We start from the raw sequence: 13,486 nt of genomic DNA, 5'->3' as shown, positions 1-13,486 counted from the left end.
TTTACCATACTTATTTACTTATTTTCTTACTCCAGAGTCCAAAAACAATGTTTTTCACAATGTTTTACATAGGGGTTAATGTCTGAATAGGTTAGAAGCATGAAATAGATTGTGATTAAAATATATATTATATATTTTAGACTATAATAGATATAGATCAGTTACCTTTACTTAAATTTGCATCATGATTTATTTGAAGAGTATGTCTCCATTTTGTACTCAGATATCAAAATAATTTTCATTTCTTACATTTTGAAGAATTTAACTCTTTTTAATTTTACTCTTCTTTTTTTTCTCTCTCAGGAAAATGCCTTGGTTCCCAAGACTATCTTGAGCTGGCTAACAGATTTCCTCAGCAGGCCTGGGAAGAAGCTCGACAGTTTTTCTTAAAAAAAGAGAAAAAATAAATGTTTTGGTTGGTTGTATATTTGAGTACCCTCATTAATATTTTAAATTGATCAAACATTCTAACTGTTCCTTAAGAAGTTCATTTTCACGTGTTTATACTCTGTAGATATGGTATATACTTTGCACTATTTATAAAGACTGTAGATACTTTAATGTTCTTTCTAATTCTGCAAGTTGAGTTTATTTCATTTATGCACAATATTTTGGAGTTTGGTAACTTACATCCTATGATAATATATACTTTGCATTTGTAATGTGGGTAAAATTAGACATAAAATTAGCAAGTCTGTTTTGTTCTTGTAATAAAATAACTTATTCTGTTTGCAATGATGACTTTTCTTGTTAAAGCAATACAAATTTGAAAGAAAAACGTTAATTCCAACTCCGGAAGTATCTTAATTAAAGACTTACTAAAAGTTAACCTGCTCTAAATTTCCCTTTTATAGGTTTGAGTAAAAGATGTTTATAACAGTTTTACATTCTAATTACATAATATGTTTTGGGGGCTATTTGAAATGAATTTAAAGCATTATATTCGTTGGTCTGCTTAAACTTTCCTAGCGGCCAATACTGAGAATCTCCTATAGAAATAGCATCGCTGAACTGAAATTCTCCAGAATAAAAATTAGGGATCCAAAAAGATCAACCATAGTGAATCACCCTAAAGTATTTTCTCAAATAACTGCAATGAAAACCGAAGTAAAAATAAAACAGACGGTCACAAGGGCTTTGAATTGAAGTTTTCAACTCCTGTGCACGGCTCACAGCTGAACGGGAGGAGTGTCTGCCAGGAGATGTTGACCTTTTCATATCTTGTTCTCATCGGTTCTCCACCTTACGCCAACGGTCAGTGCTAAGCCGGTCACTGAGTGACATTGGTAATAATTTCTGTCAGATAAGGATCAAACATTACCAAGAAGAAAGATCTGGTCGGGGGGAAAAAAATGGTTTTAATAGTATCAGATTCAAGACTGGGGGCGGAGGGGACTGGAAAATACAGAAGTTTCATCGGATTGTTGAAAGCAAATTTAGCTACCTAATGTTCAGGACACTTCTTTTTGGAGCCTCACAACGCTGCCGAGTTTTGTATATGCTGTTTTTACTCCTTTGCAAATAGAAAATAAAGAGATCCAATTTCAAACGAAAAAAAAGAAAAAGCGAACGCATCCCAGTGCGCTCTGTACTTCCGCCGCCCGGGACCCGGCGTCTTCCGCGCTCGGGCTGCGGGGCCGAAGCCCGGCTGGGCTCGGGGCGGGGACGGCGGCTCCGAGGCTAGTGGGACCGACTCTCGGGAAGTCCCTGCCGCCTCGGCGGAGCCCGCTGCCAGGGCTCGGCGGCGACTCGGCCCGGGGCTCCGGACCCAGGACCCCGGACTCTCCCCGCGGCGCGCTCCGAAACACCTCGAGCCGCGGCCGGGCTGAGCGCCGCGCCCCCGGGAGGCCGAGGGGCCGGGCCCTGGCGCCCGCGCCTTCCTCCAGGACGGCGGCCCGGGCTTCTCCGCTGCCCGAGGGCCGGGGAGCCAGGTGTCGGCGGCCGGCTCCTTGCTCGACCCGCCGTCGCCCGGGGCGCCCCAACCAGGGGAGGAGTTCCCAAATCCCGCTTGCCCCGCGGGTCTTGGGGCGTGGACGCAGAATCCTTGTAGCTGAAAGGAATAATCAAATATTTATCAGATTTCCTGCAAGACGCTTCACAGTAGAATATACTTCTTATCAGGTCGGAAATTTGCCAAAAAGCCATAAATAATTGAGACAGCTGTGATTAACCTTCCAGAAACCATACCAGAATTCGCAATTAAACATTTAATTGAGTGGTCTCATTTGGTCCCCTCGTCCGGGAGGGGAGAGGGTTTGTTTGAGACAAACCCCGGCTCCACCCGGCTGGGGAGCCTGCGAGGATCGGGCCTGGCGGCTCCTCTGTGACTCCCGACCCGCGCGGTTTCTGCAGGTCTCAAGTTCCCTCCTTTATTGTGCGCTCCGCAGGGCCAGAGTGATTTAAGCTCTAACTCCTTTGGGTTTTACTACTTCTAAACTCTCCGGGGGGTGGGGAGAGAACAGCGCGCAGGTGAGCGCAGGCACATCTTGTTCCAATTTGCGGAGACAAGTGCCACCAACTGGCTTTCTCCTGGGGCGGGGGCCACGTCCCGCGTCTCCCGAGGCTCAGGGGCCACAGGTGGACCCGCTGGGCCGAAGCGAAAAGTCTCTGCTGGGTCCAGCCTGTAAACCTGACGACGCGACAGGGCTCAGTCGGAGCAAAGGTAACAATTTCGCCCAGGCTTTAGAGCCCAGAATTTGAGCCAAATAGGTAAAAGCCGCCCGAGGTCCGGGGGCAGCGACATTTGAACGCCCAACGCCGCTGCCCAACCGAATTTCCCGCTCTAGGCGGCAGCTCGCTTTCCCGGAGCTCTACAGGGCTCGTCACACCGGACGCCCAGCAGGATGCCGCTTTCTGCCGAGTTCCGGAGCCTCTCCCTCCCTACAGGCAATTGGAGGCGTTGTGACCCTCGAACCCTGAATCTAGGTCCGGACCTCGCCTCCTCTACTATCTTTCCTTCCTTCCCCAGGAAGAAAAGCACGTGGGCCATTTTTTCCAGAGCTCCTTGCCAAGCTTTCTGAATTCTTGGGTCTCAATCTGGGAAGGGATTACTCCTCACCATTCCTCTTCTTCCACGTCCCTCTCCCTGCTCCCACGCCCCGAACGAACACTGGGGTCTCCTGCCTTAAACACTGAAACTACCGCCTTGAATATCCTGTTTCCCACTGAGGAATCGCTCAGGCTTCCTGAACTCCTGCCCCTCTGCTCACCCCCTGACCCACTCTCTCACGAGCCCTTGACCTTATGGACCAGGCGGTGCCCCGATCCAAAACATGGCCTCGCCTAGCACTCCAGCCTTTCTGGCATGATTTCTGCCGGGCGCCAAACTTGCTTTATAAATTGAACCACTCCCCCTACACCACTCCACATCTGGATCCCAATGGAGTATTTCTCTGTGCCCTTTGTCTCTCCCATTACTGCTCTCAGCCTAGCTCCATTTATCTGCATCTTCCATGCACAGTCTCCATCAACAAGGTGCTAGTCTGTAATTGGTCACACAATCCTCGTTATTGCACTGAATCCCAGTATCCTGAAGAAAGTTTACCTTTACATCAATCAGACCCATATTTAAAAGCCTCTAATCTTCCCTACATCAGCTTAATAAACTCTCTGAATTTCCTGCTTTTATCACAAGTCCATTGGGAACTCCTCTGCAAATCGTTTATTATTCATTCATTGTTTCCCCTCTCCAGCGTGCTGCTAGTCAACTAATTCTCTTGCTCTCTTTGGTGAATACTTTATGGGAAAAGACAGCTAACTAAACGTGTGGCAATTTATGCCCTCCCCCAGACAGCAGCGGCAGAATCTCACATTTTTTAGAGAACAATCTTAAAAAAAGTCTCATTTAAACCCAGTATTTGCAGCTCTGACAAAACTAAGCTTTAAGCTATTTCATATTCAAAACTGAAAGGCTGATTTCTGTTCCACAACCCATTAAAAATTAAAGTTCGTTGGGAATACTGCCACAGGGACTCTGAATTTCCCAGAATTGTGCTGCCTTTCAATATGTATTAAATTTTGTGGTGTAATAGCCATAAACTTTTCCATCTCTGGGAATCCCTTTCTGCCTCCATTACATAGAGCTATCCAAACTATTAGATAAATCCATTGAGAAAATCTTATTCTAAGGTGAATCTAGTTAAATAACTTACTCCCATTTCCCATCTATGGCCTCTTTGATTGAACTGACTTTTTTTACTACACAGCTGGGTATCTCACTTTAAAAGTTCAGTAAGCATAAAATACAACACTTGTAATTGTAATTACAATTTACAAATGTACTTGTAGTTTAATTTACAAGGATATCCCTACTGTATTACAGAAGATGTTTAAAGATGACCTGGGAACCAGTAAAACAGATATTTATTAATGTAACTAACCAACCATAGATCTGACACCTCACCAGGGACCGCTGTAATAAGGCTTCAGAGTCAAACCCTTTCCTTGGAAACCCACAAGGAAAACGATGCGCCCCTTTGGGTGGCTAGCAACAAACTACAGGAGAACAGCTTGTGATGTTTTATACAACAATACACATAGATACGGGTATCCTAATACACAGTAACCACCGTGATCTGGATAATTTCCCAATATTCAAAAACAGACACACTCATATAAATATCAAAAAGAGGAATTAGATTTTTGATCTACGGATGTCAAGGGAAGAGGTGACTGTAATTAGATAGGCAGATGTTTCCATTTGTAGCATTAAAACACTGCAGTGTGTTCAAAGCAAAAATTCAGAGCTAATTAACAACAACCATTAATGAAATTTTTTAAATTCAAGAACCTGTTATTTCCTTTTTAAAAATGACAAAACCCAATATTCTGGATAAATCAAAAGTTTTCAAAAGTAAGATTTCTTGGAAGTTTAGCCCCCTAATCCAATGGCCAGCCAGAAGGTAAAGGGAAATATCTATAGTTCTGTTTGGGAGGGAATGATCTAAGTTAAAGGAATGAACCCTCAAAGAATCTAACCCTGATTATTAAAACACTTTCTGGGCACTTGAGAGTAAAGCTGGTCCTCATTAAACCTACATATCTCTCCCCTTATCTCTAAGTCTGCAGCACCATTTCCTAAATTCTGAAGAGGGGAAGATTCTCTTTAATTTTTGTGCTAGCATCACCTTGACTTTCAGGAAGTAAAACATAAATGTGGCCCGATCTTCCCACCTCCTCAATTGCCAGCCAGTCTTCCAGCCTCCCGTCTCTAATGGGGGGGAAGGGGAGAAACCTGCTGATGGAATTCTGCCATCAGTTCAGCTGAAACATCTACAGCAGGCTCTGGCATCCAATCAGCCCATGGCTTTTCAACAGAAAGCATCGATTCCTCTATCCAGCGACCACAGATGCCCCCTCAGACACATTTTTCCTTACCAGAAGCTACCTGAGCTAAGATTGCAACTATCCCCTACTCAGTAAGGGCATTGCGCTCTTTCAAAACAATGCCTGGACAAAGAAGGAGCTACTTAAGGGTCTTTTAACTTGGAGGGACAAGGAAACCCAATGCCAGAGATTGTTCAAGAGTAGTGGAATCACTGGCAGGCTGGCAGCTTTCTGAGTCCACCAAAAGAGGACTGGTCTGGGAAAAGAATTACCCCAGGCTGCCAAAGGGTTAAATATTTGTGAAGGGTAAAACCTGAGCCTCCCGGTTTTTTGTGCTTGCCCGGGGGCCTGCTGGAGATTCAGTATCTCTTGGTTATTTCCTGCGATCACTAAAGCCAGTTTTCAAGAAAACAAGTCACAGGGGTTTGAAATGTCACACCAAGTGACCTGGGCACGGCATATCCAGGGGCCATTCCCAGCTCCCTCCCACCCGGGCCATCCCCCGCCCCCTGCATTTCGGGTCTGGAAAGAAAATAAACCAAGGACACGCCAGACTGGTTCTGGGTGGACTTATTTTCCCTGGCAGCCTCGATCCTAGCGGGGGCTTGTTGTGGCTCCTTCAGTGTATCGCTTGCAGGTGATGCCAAATGCAGATAAGGAGCCGCCGCACGGCCTTCTCCTCTGTCTAGACGGGGGAATTAATAAATGCAGCGGGATTGATCACGTCGCGCATCCACTCTGGGGACAGCGCCGAGGACGAGCCTCACGGCCCCCCTGTTCGCCCCGGGGCGCGCGGGCTGGCCTCGCTGCTCGGCGGCAGGGCCCGGGTGGCAGGCGGGCGAGGCGCCCGGGGGTGGGGGTTCGGGCTTCCAGACCCGCGGGAAAAGAAACGCAGGCGGGGGGCCGAGTGCACCCGGCCGAAAGTGGAGCGAGGGTCTAGGGGGCCTTGAGGGACGCCAGGCTGGGTCCAGCTGCAGGAGCTGAGGCCAGGTTGAGACGGAAACGCTGGCCCTAGCCAGCCAAACGGACGCCATCGGAACATCGCAGGTTTCCCGGCCCAAACGGGGTCACCCCACCGCCCCGCGGGCTTCTGCCGCGAAACGCCGAGAGTGGAGAGCCAACAGGGAGCGCGCAGGCTTCCGGGAGGTCCTGGGCTCTCACATGCTTCTCTGGGCCTCGCTGGGCCGCACGGGGCGCACGGAGCACAGGGACCCAGCCCCGCCCCCCGCGCGACGCCCAATCCCCGCCGGGCCCGCCCCTGTCTGCGCGGGAGCACGCCGGCCAGTGGCGCGCGAGGCGCGGGCACCAGCGGTGGGCCCTGCGCGGAGCCTCATCTTCGTTGAAACAAGCCCCAACCCCAACCTGCCTTCGTCCAGCCCTCCCGCTGCACCAACAGCACACAGGAGCAGCATCGATCGGGTTATTATCTTTTTTTATTAAGATCAAAATATTCGTCCCACTATGAACTGGCTGTCCTCACAATAAATAACAATAACTTACGTTTTGTTCGGCAAAGGCTCACACACTCTGTCCTCCGTCGACCGATAATTTAAAACATTTTCAAGGAAAGTCTCGTTTCTACTTTTTTCCGGCAATCATGCGCTTTGGGGGATTGAGTGCCTGTTCCTTTGGATTGCCCCGTCCTCTTCCCCGCTAGAGCCGGGGCAAGGCCACCTGGGAGCGCGGGGCCGGGCGGCGGCAGATGCCCGCATCCGCGTGGGCGAGCTCGGGGCTGGGCCGGCGCGGGACCTGACCTGCGCGTTCTCCACGCACAAGTGGGTGCGTGGGCCGGGGGGCGCGGTAATAGAGCGGCGGCGGCCACGCCGAGCGAGGGAGAAGAGATGGCAGAGCTAACGTTAGTAAACCCAAATTCTGGTTTTGTAAAAAGAAAAGTCCTCGGAGCAGGGCTTTCCAGTCTGGTGAAAGCAGGTTGCGTCCCGGCGCTTTTGGCTATCCCGACCGCTTCTCTCAGTCCTCTCTCTTTAAATAGCAATAATAATAATTACAAAGGCGAGAGAGTTTTCGGAGCTGGAATGGCCTGAGCATGGGTAAGTCTCATGCAGGGAGCATGCGAGGTCCGCGGGCTGGCGGGGAAGGGTCCCCCTCACGTTTCCACGGGACTTGGCACCATGCTGTTGGGGGTGTCCGGGAGCTGCGAGGACAGGGAGGTCACGTCGCTGCCGGAGGAGTTGCCTAGGGAGCCAGACTCAGAGAAGGAGACCTGGGGCAGCGGAGACACCGGGAAGGAGCGGGTGAAGAAGCGCCCGAGCTGGTTTTCCCGGGCCACCTACTCCCAAAGGTGTCTCTTGGGGACAAGCCACCGGCTGGGAGCAGGCCCTTGGATAAGTCGGCCAGGTCCCCAAGCGCACGCAGGGGTATTAGGGCGGGGCTGCGGGTTGGGTAATCCCTCGACCTCCCCTGCGAGCGCTTTAATCCAGGGAGACCTGGTTTAGAGCGAATTAATGAGCCGGGTGCGGTTGCAGCTACCCACCTCCCCCCAACCCTGAGAAACCCCCACCCTCATCCCCTGAGAAACCCCCACCCCTTCCCACCTTGGCTAAGTGGCTAAATCCACCCCACCTCCCCCGGAGTCCTGAGTTCCGGGCGGGTGGAGCAGGGCCTCACCAGCTGCTGGAAGGCGGGTTGGTCCAGGTCACTCTGGAGGGCGAACTCGCTGAGCGCTTTCCATGGCGGCTGGTACGTCTGCACCTCAACTGCACTGCCCTGCACAGCGCTCTCGTGACGGATGGGGCTGCCCGCCACCAGGGGCGTCCCGGTCAGTCCCTGCAGGCTCTGCGGGACAAGCAGGAGAGAGGGTGGAAGATGCTCGAATTAGGTCTTGCGTTTCCCGACATCTTTGAGACTGGGGCCCCAGGCACTGGCACGTGATTTGGAGCCTGAAACGGTTTAGGAGAGGCATACACTTGTCCGCAGCCGAGTGAGCCCGCCTTATCCAGTGCAAATTCCTCGGGCCCAAAAACAGCCACCATAGGCCAGCCTCGGTCCTGGAAGCCAACATGGCAAGGGAACGAACGTGAGGCCTGCGTTCCCATCCCTCTCCAGGTTTACAGAGGAAAAGTGTTCAAACCGAGTCATGCTGAGAGAAGGACACAACCCGCCCCGACTTGCTGGCTCTGGCAAACATGCCACCTTGAACTCCGAACTACGCCCCAGACCCCAACTCTGGTCTGCCGCTGGAACTGGGGAAGACCTGACCTCGGATACAGTAATTAAGAAGCCTTCAACCTCAAGGTAAGCCTTGCTCTGAAAGCACCAACACACGCTATTGGGGAGCCCAGTTCCCCCTGGATCTCCCGAGAGCCGGCCCAGAAATGGGCACGCAGATGCCGCAGGGCGAACCCGAGGCTCCACCCGATCCGATCCTCCAGCTCCCAGTCTCTCACCGTCTTGTCATTGTGCTGCTGCTGCTGCAGCTGCTTCATGAGGATGGATTTCTTCTTGTCCTTGCACCGCTTGTTCTGGAACCAGACGCGTATGACCCGCGGGCTCAGGCCGGTCATCTCCACCAGCTGCTCCTTCATGAGCGCGTCGGGCCGTGGGTTAGCGGCGTAGCACGTCCGCAGAGTGTGCAGCTGCTTCTCGTTGAGCACGGTCCGCACGCGGGTTGTCTTCTCGGTCTGTTTGTGCACGTGCGGACGCAGCGAGGGCTGCCGGCCCGATCCCGGGTCTGCAAGGGAGCGAGAGATGAGAGAGTGACCGCCACTCACTCTCCCTGTGCCCGGCCCCGCGGCGGCCGAGTCCTCCGAGGCCCGATTTCGTTTCTCGTTTATTCCGTTTATTTCGTTTTATTGTTCGTCTTCTCTCCCTTTCCGTCTGTTCGCCCTACCCGGAAAAAGGTGTGCATTTTCGTCCCTTCCCTAGTTCCTCCACAGGGCTCTCCCCGCAGCGATCTCGCCAGCGCGCAAGCGGGGCGTGGGAGTTCCGAGCTAGGCCTGTGCGGGACGGGAGTGGCCGACCCCCGCTGTGCTTCCTCCACTTACCAGACCCTAGGAATGCCCGCGTGGGTTCCGCGGGACGAGGGAAGCTCTCCGGAAGAAGTCGGAGTTTCAGAGGAAGAGGAAGGAGGCGCGCCCGGGACTCTGGAGGGGGAAAGGGGAAGGGGACCCACACGGACCCCAAGCGCCGCGCTGCCTCGGAATTGGGGGGCTTGTCTCCCGCTCCCGGGTGGCCCCCAAGAGCCCTTCTCCCTGATTCAGAGGCCTCTCGGACAGGGCCAGGCCGTGTGTCGCGAAGACCTGCCCTGGGGCGCGAGTGGGCCTCCAGGGCCTGGAACGGTTCCTTTCTGCCCACCCTCGGGCCTCGGCCCGCCGGGTCTCCTCCCTCAAGGCTCCAGGTTCCCTGGCCCAGCGGCCGCCCTCCCGGCCCGCGCGCAGCCGCTGGCACTTTCCTCACTCGGCCTTGGGTTCTCTCAACCCCAGGTTAAGTAGAATCGGGTATTTAGGGCCGGATTCCCACGGCCCGCAACCCGCAGCAAACAAAAGGGAGCCCCTCCGACACCCGAGCCCAGGGTACCCTCAACACTGGCTTCATCCTGTTTCCGCACTCCCATCTGAACCAGGTTTGGATACAAGTCTCACTGTTTCAATTTATATCCTCTTCTGGGCATATCTAGATCTGGATAAATATTTACAAACAGCCCATCTAGCCCAATTTTCTCATTCTATACGGGAATAAAGGGAGGACCAGAGGAAGTGGGAGCACTTCAAGCACACAGCACCCCGAGGCTCAGCCTGGTCTAGAGGTTGGTGCTTCAGGTCTGTGGCTACTTGCTGGTAACTGCTCAGCCAGAGTCACTGTTCCTACCCGGTAACCACACACTTAGAACCCACCTCTGGGCATCTCCTGATTAGGACCCAGAGCATCCCCTGAGGTGTATGATCCCTGAGTCCACTGTACGTCCACTCCTTCCCCACCGAGAAACGTTTGGCTAAGTTGTTCATCAAACTGGGCCTCAAAAGACAAATGCAGACACTAGCTCTTTGTTGAGTGGTTAGCCTTCAGAGCTGTCCTTACGGGTGGGCTTCTGGCTGGCTGAACCCACCTCTAGGCTGGGAACTGTATTCCTTACACACATACCCCCAGGCAAACCTATCTTTTCTCTCTGACGACACACATACTGCTTGAAATTCCGAGTACAAGTTCCACAGACAAAGTCACCACTTCAGATTCCCCGTGATCATTCACCTTCCTGCTCATACTACTGTGTTCCACATATTCCTGATCACGGACAACACAATTCCCCACTATTCTGCACACTCATACACACAATCCCGGCTCACATTTACCCACATGCAATTTTTCCCCGTCACACGAACACACACTCAGCCGCGTTCCTAACACAGGGTTCTGAACTCACCCAGAAAACCCCACACTGCAGGCAAACGGAAATACACCCAAGTGACAACTTTTCGTCCGATCACAACCACCCCCCATACAAACACACACCCATGCACTCACTCCCGAGCCGGCGGCGCAGTACCGGGCGCAAGCGGCTTACCTGGTAGATGCAGGCCGCGGGCGCCGGGGAGCGGGCCGGGGCTGCGCGGGCTGCCGGCCGCAGCGCGCTCGAGCAGGAGGCCGTGGTCGGCGCGGCAGAGCAGCTCGTGCTCCCGCAGCGAGAACTCGTCGCCGGGCAGCAGCTGGCGGCTGCACACGGAACAGCGGAAACACTCGATGTGGTACACGCTGTCCCGCGCCCGCATCACCAGATCGCTGCTGCTGAAGCCCACCTGGCACTTGGCGCACTTGATGCCGAAGAGCCTGCGGGCCCAAGGCACGGGCGGTGGTGTCAGCACGGGGCCTGCGGCCGGCCTCGCCTGCCGGGCTGCTACCCACCCCGGGCACGCGCGCCCAGGGCGCTTTGTGGCCCAGAGGGAGGCTGCGGGGACCAGCCCTCGGGGGGTTCCCAGGCCAGGAGGTGTGCGGCGGCACGCGTTCGGGGTTGGGGGCCGTGTTCTGCCCGCGCCGGGGCGCGCGGGCGGCCCGCCATCCTCGAGCCCCGGCCCCAGCGGGCGGTGGCGCAGCCCGGGCTCTCGCGGGCCTCACCTGACGTAGTCCCGCTTGCAGTAGGTCTTCCCGTCTCTCACGAAGCACGTGCACGTCTCGTCCAGGTACTGGCTGCACTCGGCGCACTTGAGGCAGGCGGCGTGCCACTCGAGGTCGGGCGACACCCGCAGGATAAACTGGTCGTGGATCTGACTCCCGCAGCCCACGCACATGGCCGTCCCGGGCTTCTCTGCCGGGGAAGGGCGCGGGGCCCGTGTCAGGCCTGGCTGCCCGGACCCCGGCCGAGGCCGCTCCAGCCCCAACCCAACCCGCTGGCGCTCTCGCTCTCTTTCAAGAATTGCGACCACAAGAAAAAGGAAATGGGCTTTCCATAGGTCCAGACAATTGGAAACGAAAAAACAAAATCTTCTGAATTTGCGAAGGCTTTCTGTCTTCCCCCATCCCCCTCCCCGATTTTTTTCGCTATTACATTCACTTGGACACAGGCGTTTTATCGATATATCTTGTAACTAAAATATAACAAGTCAGTGAGAAGAAAGAGTAAATAGACATTTAAACCCTGCGGACGCCACACTATCAATACTGGACGGTGATGTTCCGGCATTGCCGTCCGCACACTCCCTCTCACAGCGACTCCCTCCTATCCCAATACAGACACATCAGCTTTCGGCGGAGTCTCCGCTCATCCTCTGACATTTCTTAGTTTAAATATCCCAGATCAAGCTAGAGAAATCTTCCTTATTGGAAAGGCCGAAAGACAAGCAAGCAAGCAAGCAAACAAAAAAGCCCACATCCCTAAATCAAACCTATTGCCTTAGCGCGAAACAGAAGCAGATTTCACAGCCTGAGGTCAGCCTAGCAGGCTTGAGAAAGAGTGTTTAATTATAAACTAAAACAACAGGATTCCAACGGATAAGCGGTCCTGCAGGAAAATGCATTCGTTTTCTTTTTTTTCTCTCCCAGTGTCCTGTCAAATAGAAGCCACTTGTAGAATCCACTAAACATTCTTCTGCGTTAGAAATATTGCATATTAAGCACACACACATAACAACGCACACACACACAGGAAGACTTACTCTTGGAATGATCCCCCATAGTACCCAGAAAAGGATAATGAAAAATAATATCCACCATGCAGAAAAGAGATGTGCGCAAAGCGTGCGGCCAGGGGCAGAAGGACGAAGGTCGCGCGCCCAGCCTCGGCTCTTTTGCTAACTAACTCCTCCTGCCCCGCGGAGTTGAAGGAGCGATTCCGCACCGGCCCGCACGCAGCATGACGTCAGCACGCATTCGCCCGTGGCCGGAGCTGGGGGCGGGACCTGTGGCGTCACGAAGCTTCCCCAGAACCGCTGGGGATGCAGGGGAGGTGTTGGGGACCTGGGGGCTGATGGGCGGGGTAGATTGGGTGGAAGGCGGGGGTGACGGAGGATTGGCTGGGAGGAAATGGGCTAACCCTGATTGGCCCAGAGTGAACAATGGAGCGCAGCCCCCCTCCCCTGAAATGTACAAGGATCCTCACTCTGGCGCTGGGTCGGGCTATCCCGGCTGGACCTTGTGCCACCGCTGAGCTGTCTCTGCTGCCGCCGCAGCTCTGAACTTCCTCTTGGACTTGCGGTGCGGTCTCCCCAGGCGCGCTCGAGCAGGGTGATGGATACCTGGGGGACTGAAGGGGGGCCTGTCCTTTAGATGCTCCCTTGTTTCCTTAAAAAAAAAAAAAAAAAATCCACTCTCTTAGGACGAGAGCTGGGGGGAAGGGTGGTCTGTTTGGACAAGACCTTCAACCGTCCAGCCGGTCACCGTTCTCCTCTCAGGCGCCTTTGTTCTCAGGGTCCAAGCTAGAGAGAGAGGTTAAGGATTTGGATAAACTCTGTTTAGACTTCCCCACCCGTCCGCCTGTGGAAAACTTCTCCCAGTTGGAGCGTTAGGTGGGTAACGCCAGAACGCAGAATCCGAAGACGATCACCGGATCCAGATTCGAGCCTTGACTTGCATTTGGGGCGGGAGTGTAATTTGACACGGACTCCCCCATTCTTTCCCCACTCGAATAGCACAGCTCCTTCTAGGAACAAGGCTGGGGTCGAATGTGTGTCTCACTTCCAGAATAAATGATATTTATAAACTCTTCTGTTTTATT

General features: G+C 53.3%; 2 protein-coding genes across 6 annotated transcripts in view; one reads left to right on the top strand and one right to left on the bottom strand.

Annotated features, from left to right (window-relative positions):
- Window positions 1-1,544, top strand: part of SCAPER (S-phase cyclin A associated protein in the ER) — a 495,741-nt gene extending 494,197 nt beyond the window's left edge. For all 5 annotated transcript variants that reach the window (XM_079912990.1, XM_079912987.1, XM_079912988.1 and 2 more), the window contains one exon: window positions 304-1,544. In XM_079912990.1, coding sequence (XP_079769116.1) covers window positions 304-407 — 104 coding nt within the window. In that variant the 3' untranslated portion in view covers window positions 408-1,544. The remainder of the gene's footprint in view (window positions 1-303) is intronic.
- Window positions 1,545-6,485: 4,941 nt separating this feature from the next.
- Window positions 6,486-12,486, bottom strand: ISL2 (ISL LIM homeobox 2; the record flags this gene model as incomplete). Its single annotated transcript, XM_079913448.1, has 6 exons — window positions 6,486-7,546; window positions 7,951-8,118; window positions 8,730-9,013; window positions 10,844-11,106; window positions 11,392-11,581; window positions 12,429-12,486. 6 exons carry the CDS (start codon window positions 12,484-12,486, stop codon window positions 7,430-7,432), a joined length of 1,080 nt encoding a protein of 359 aa, XP_079769574.1. The 3' UTR covers window positions 6,486-7,429.
- Between the last annotated feature and the right edge of the window lie 1,000 nt (window positions 12,487-13,486).

The sequence above is a fragment of the Stenella coeruleoalba genome, assembly GCF_951394435.1.
Source record: "Stenella coeruleoalba genome assembly, chromosome: 2".
NCBI lineage: Eukaryota > Metazoa > Chordata > Mammalia > Artiodactyla > Delphinidae > Stenella > Stenella coeruleoalba.
Note: the sequence above shows the minus strand (reverse complement) of the source record. Positions and strands in the feature narration are given on the sequence as shown.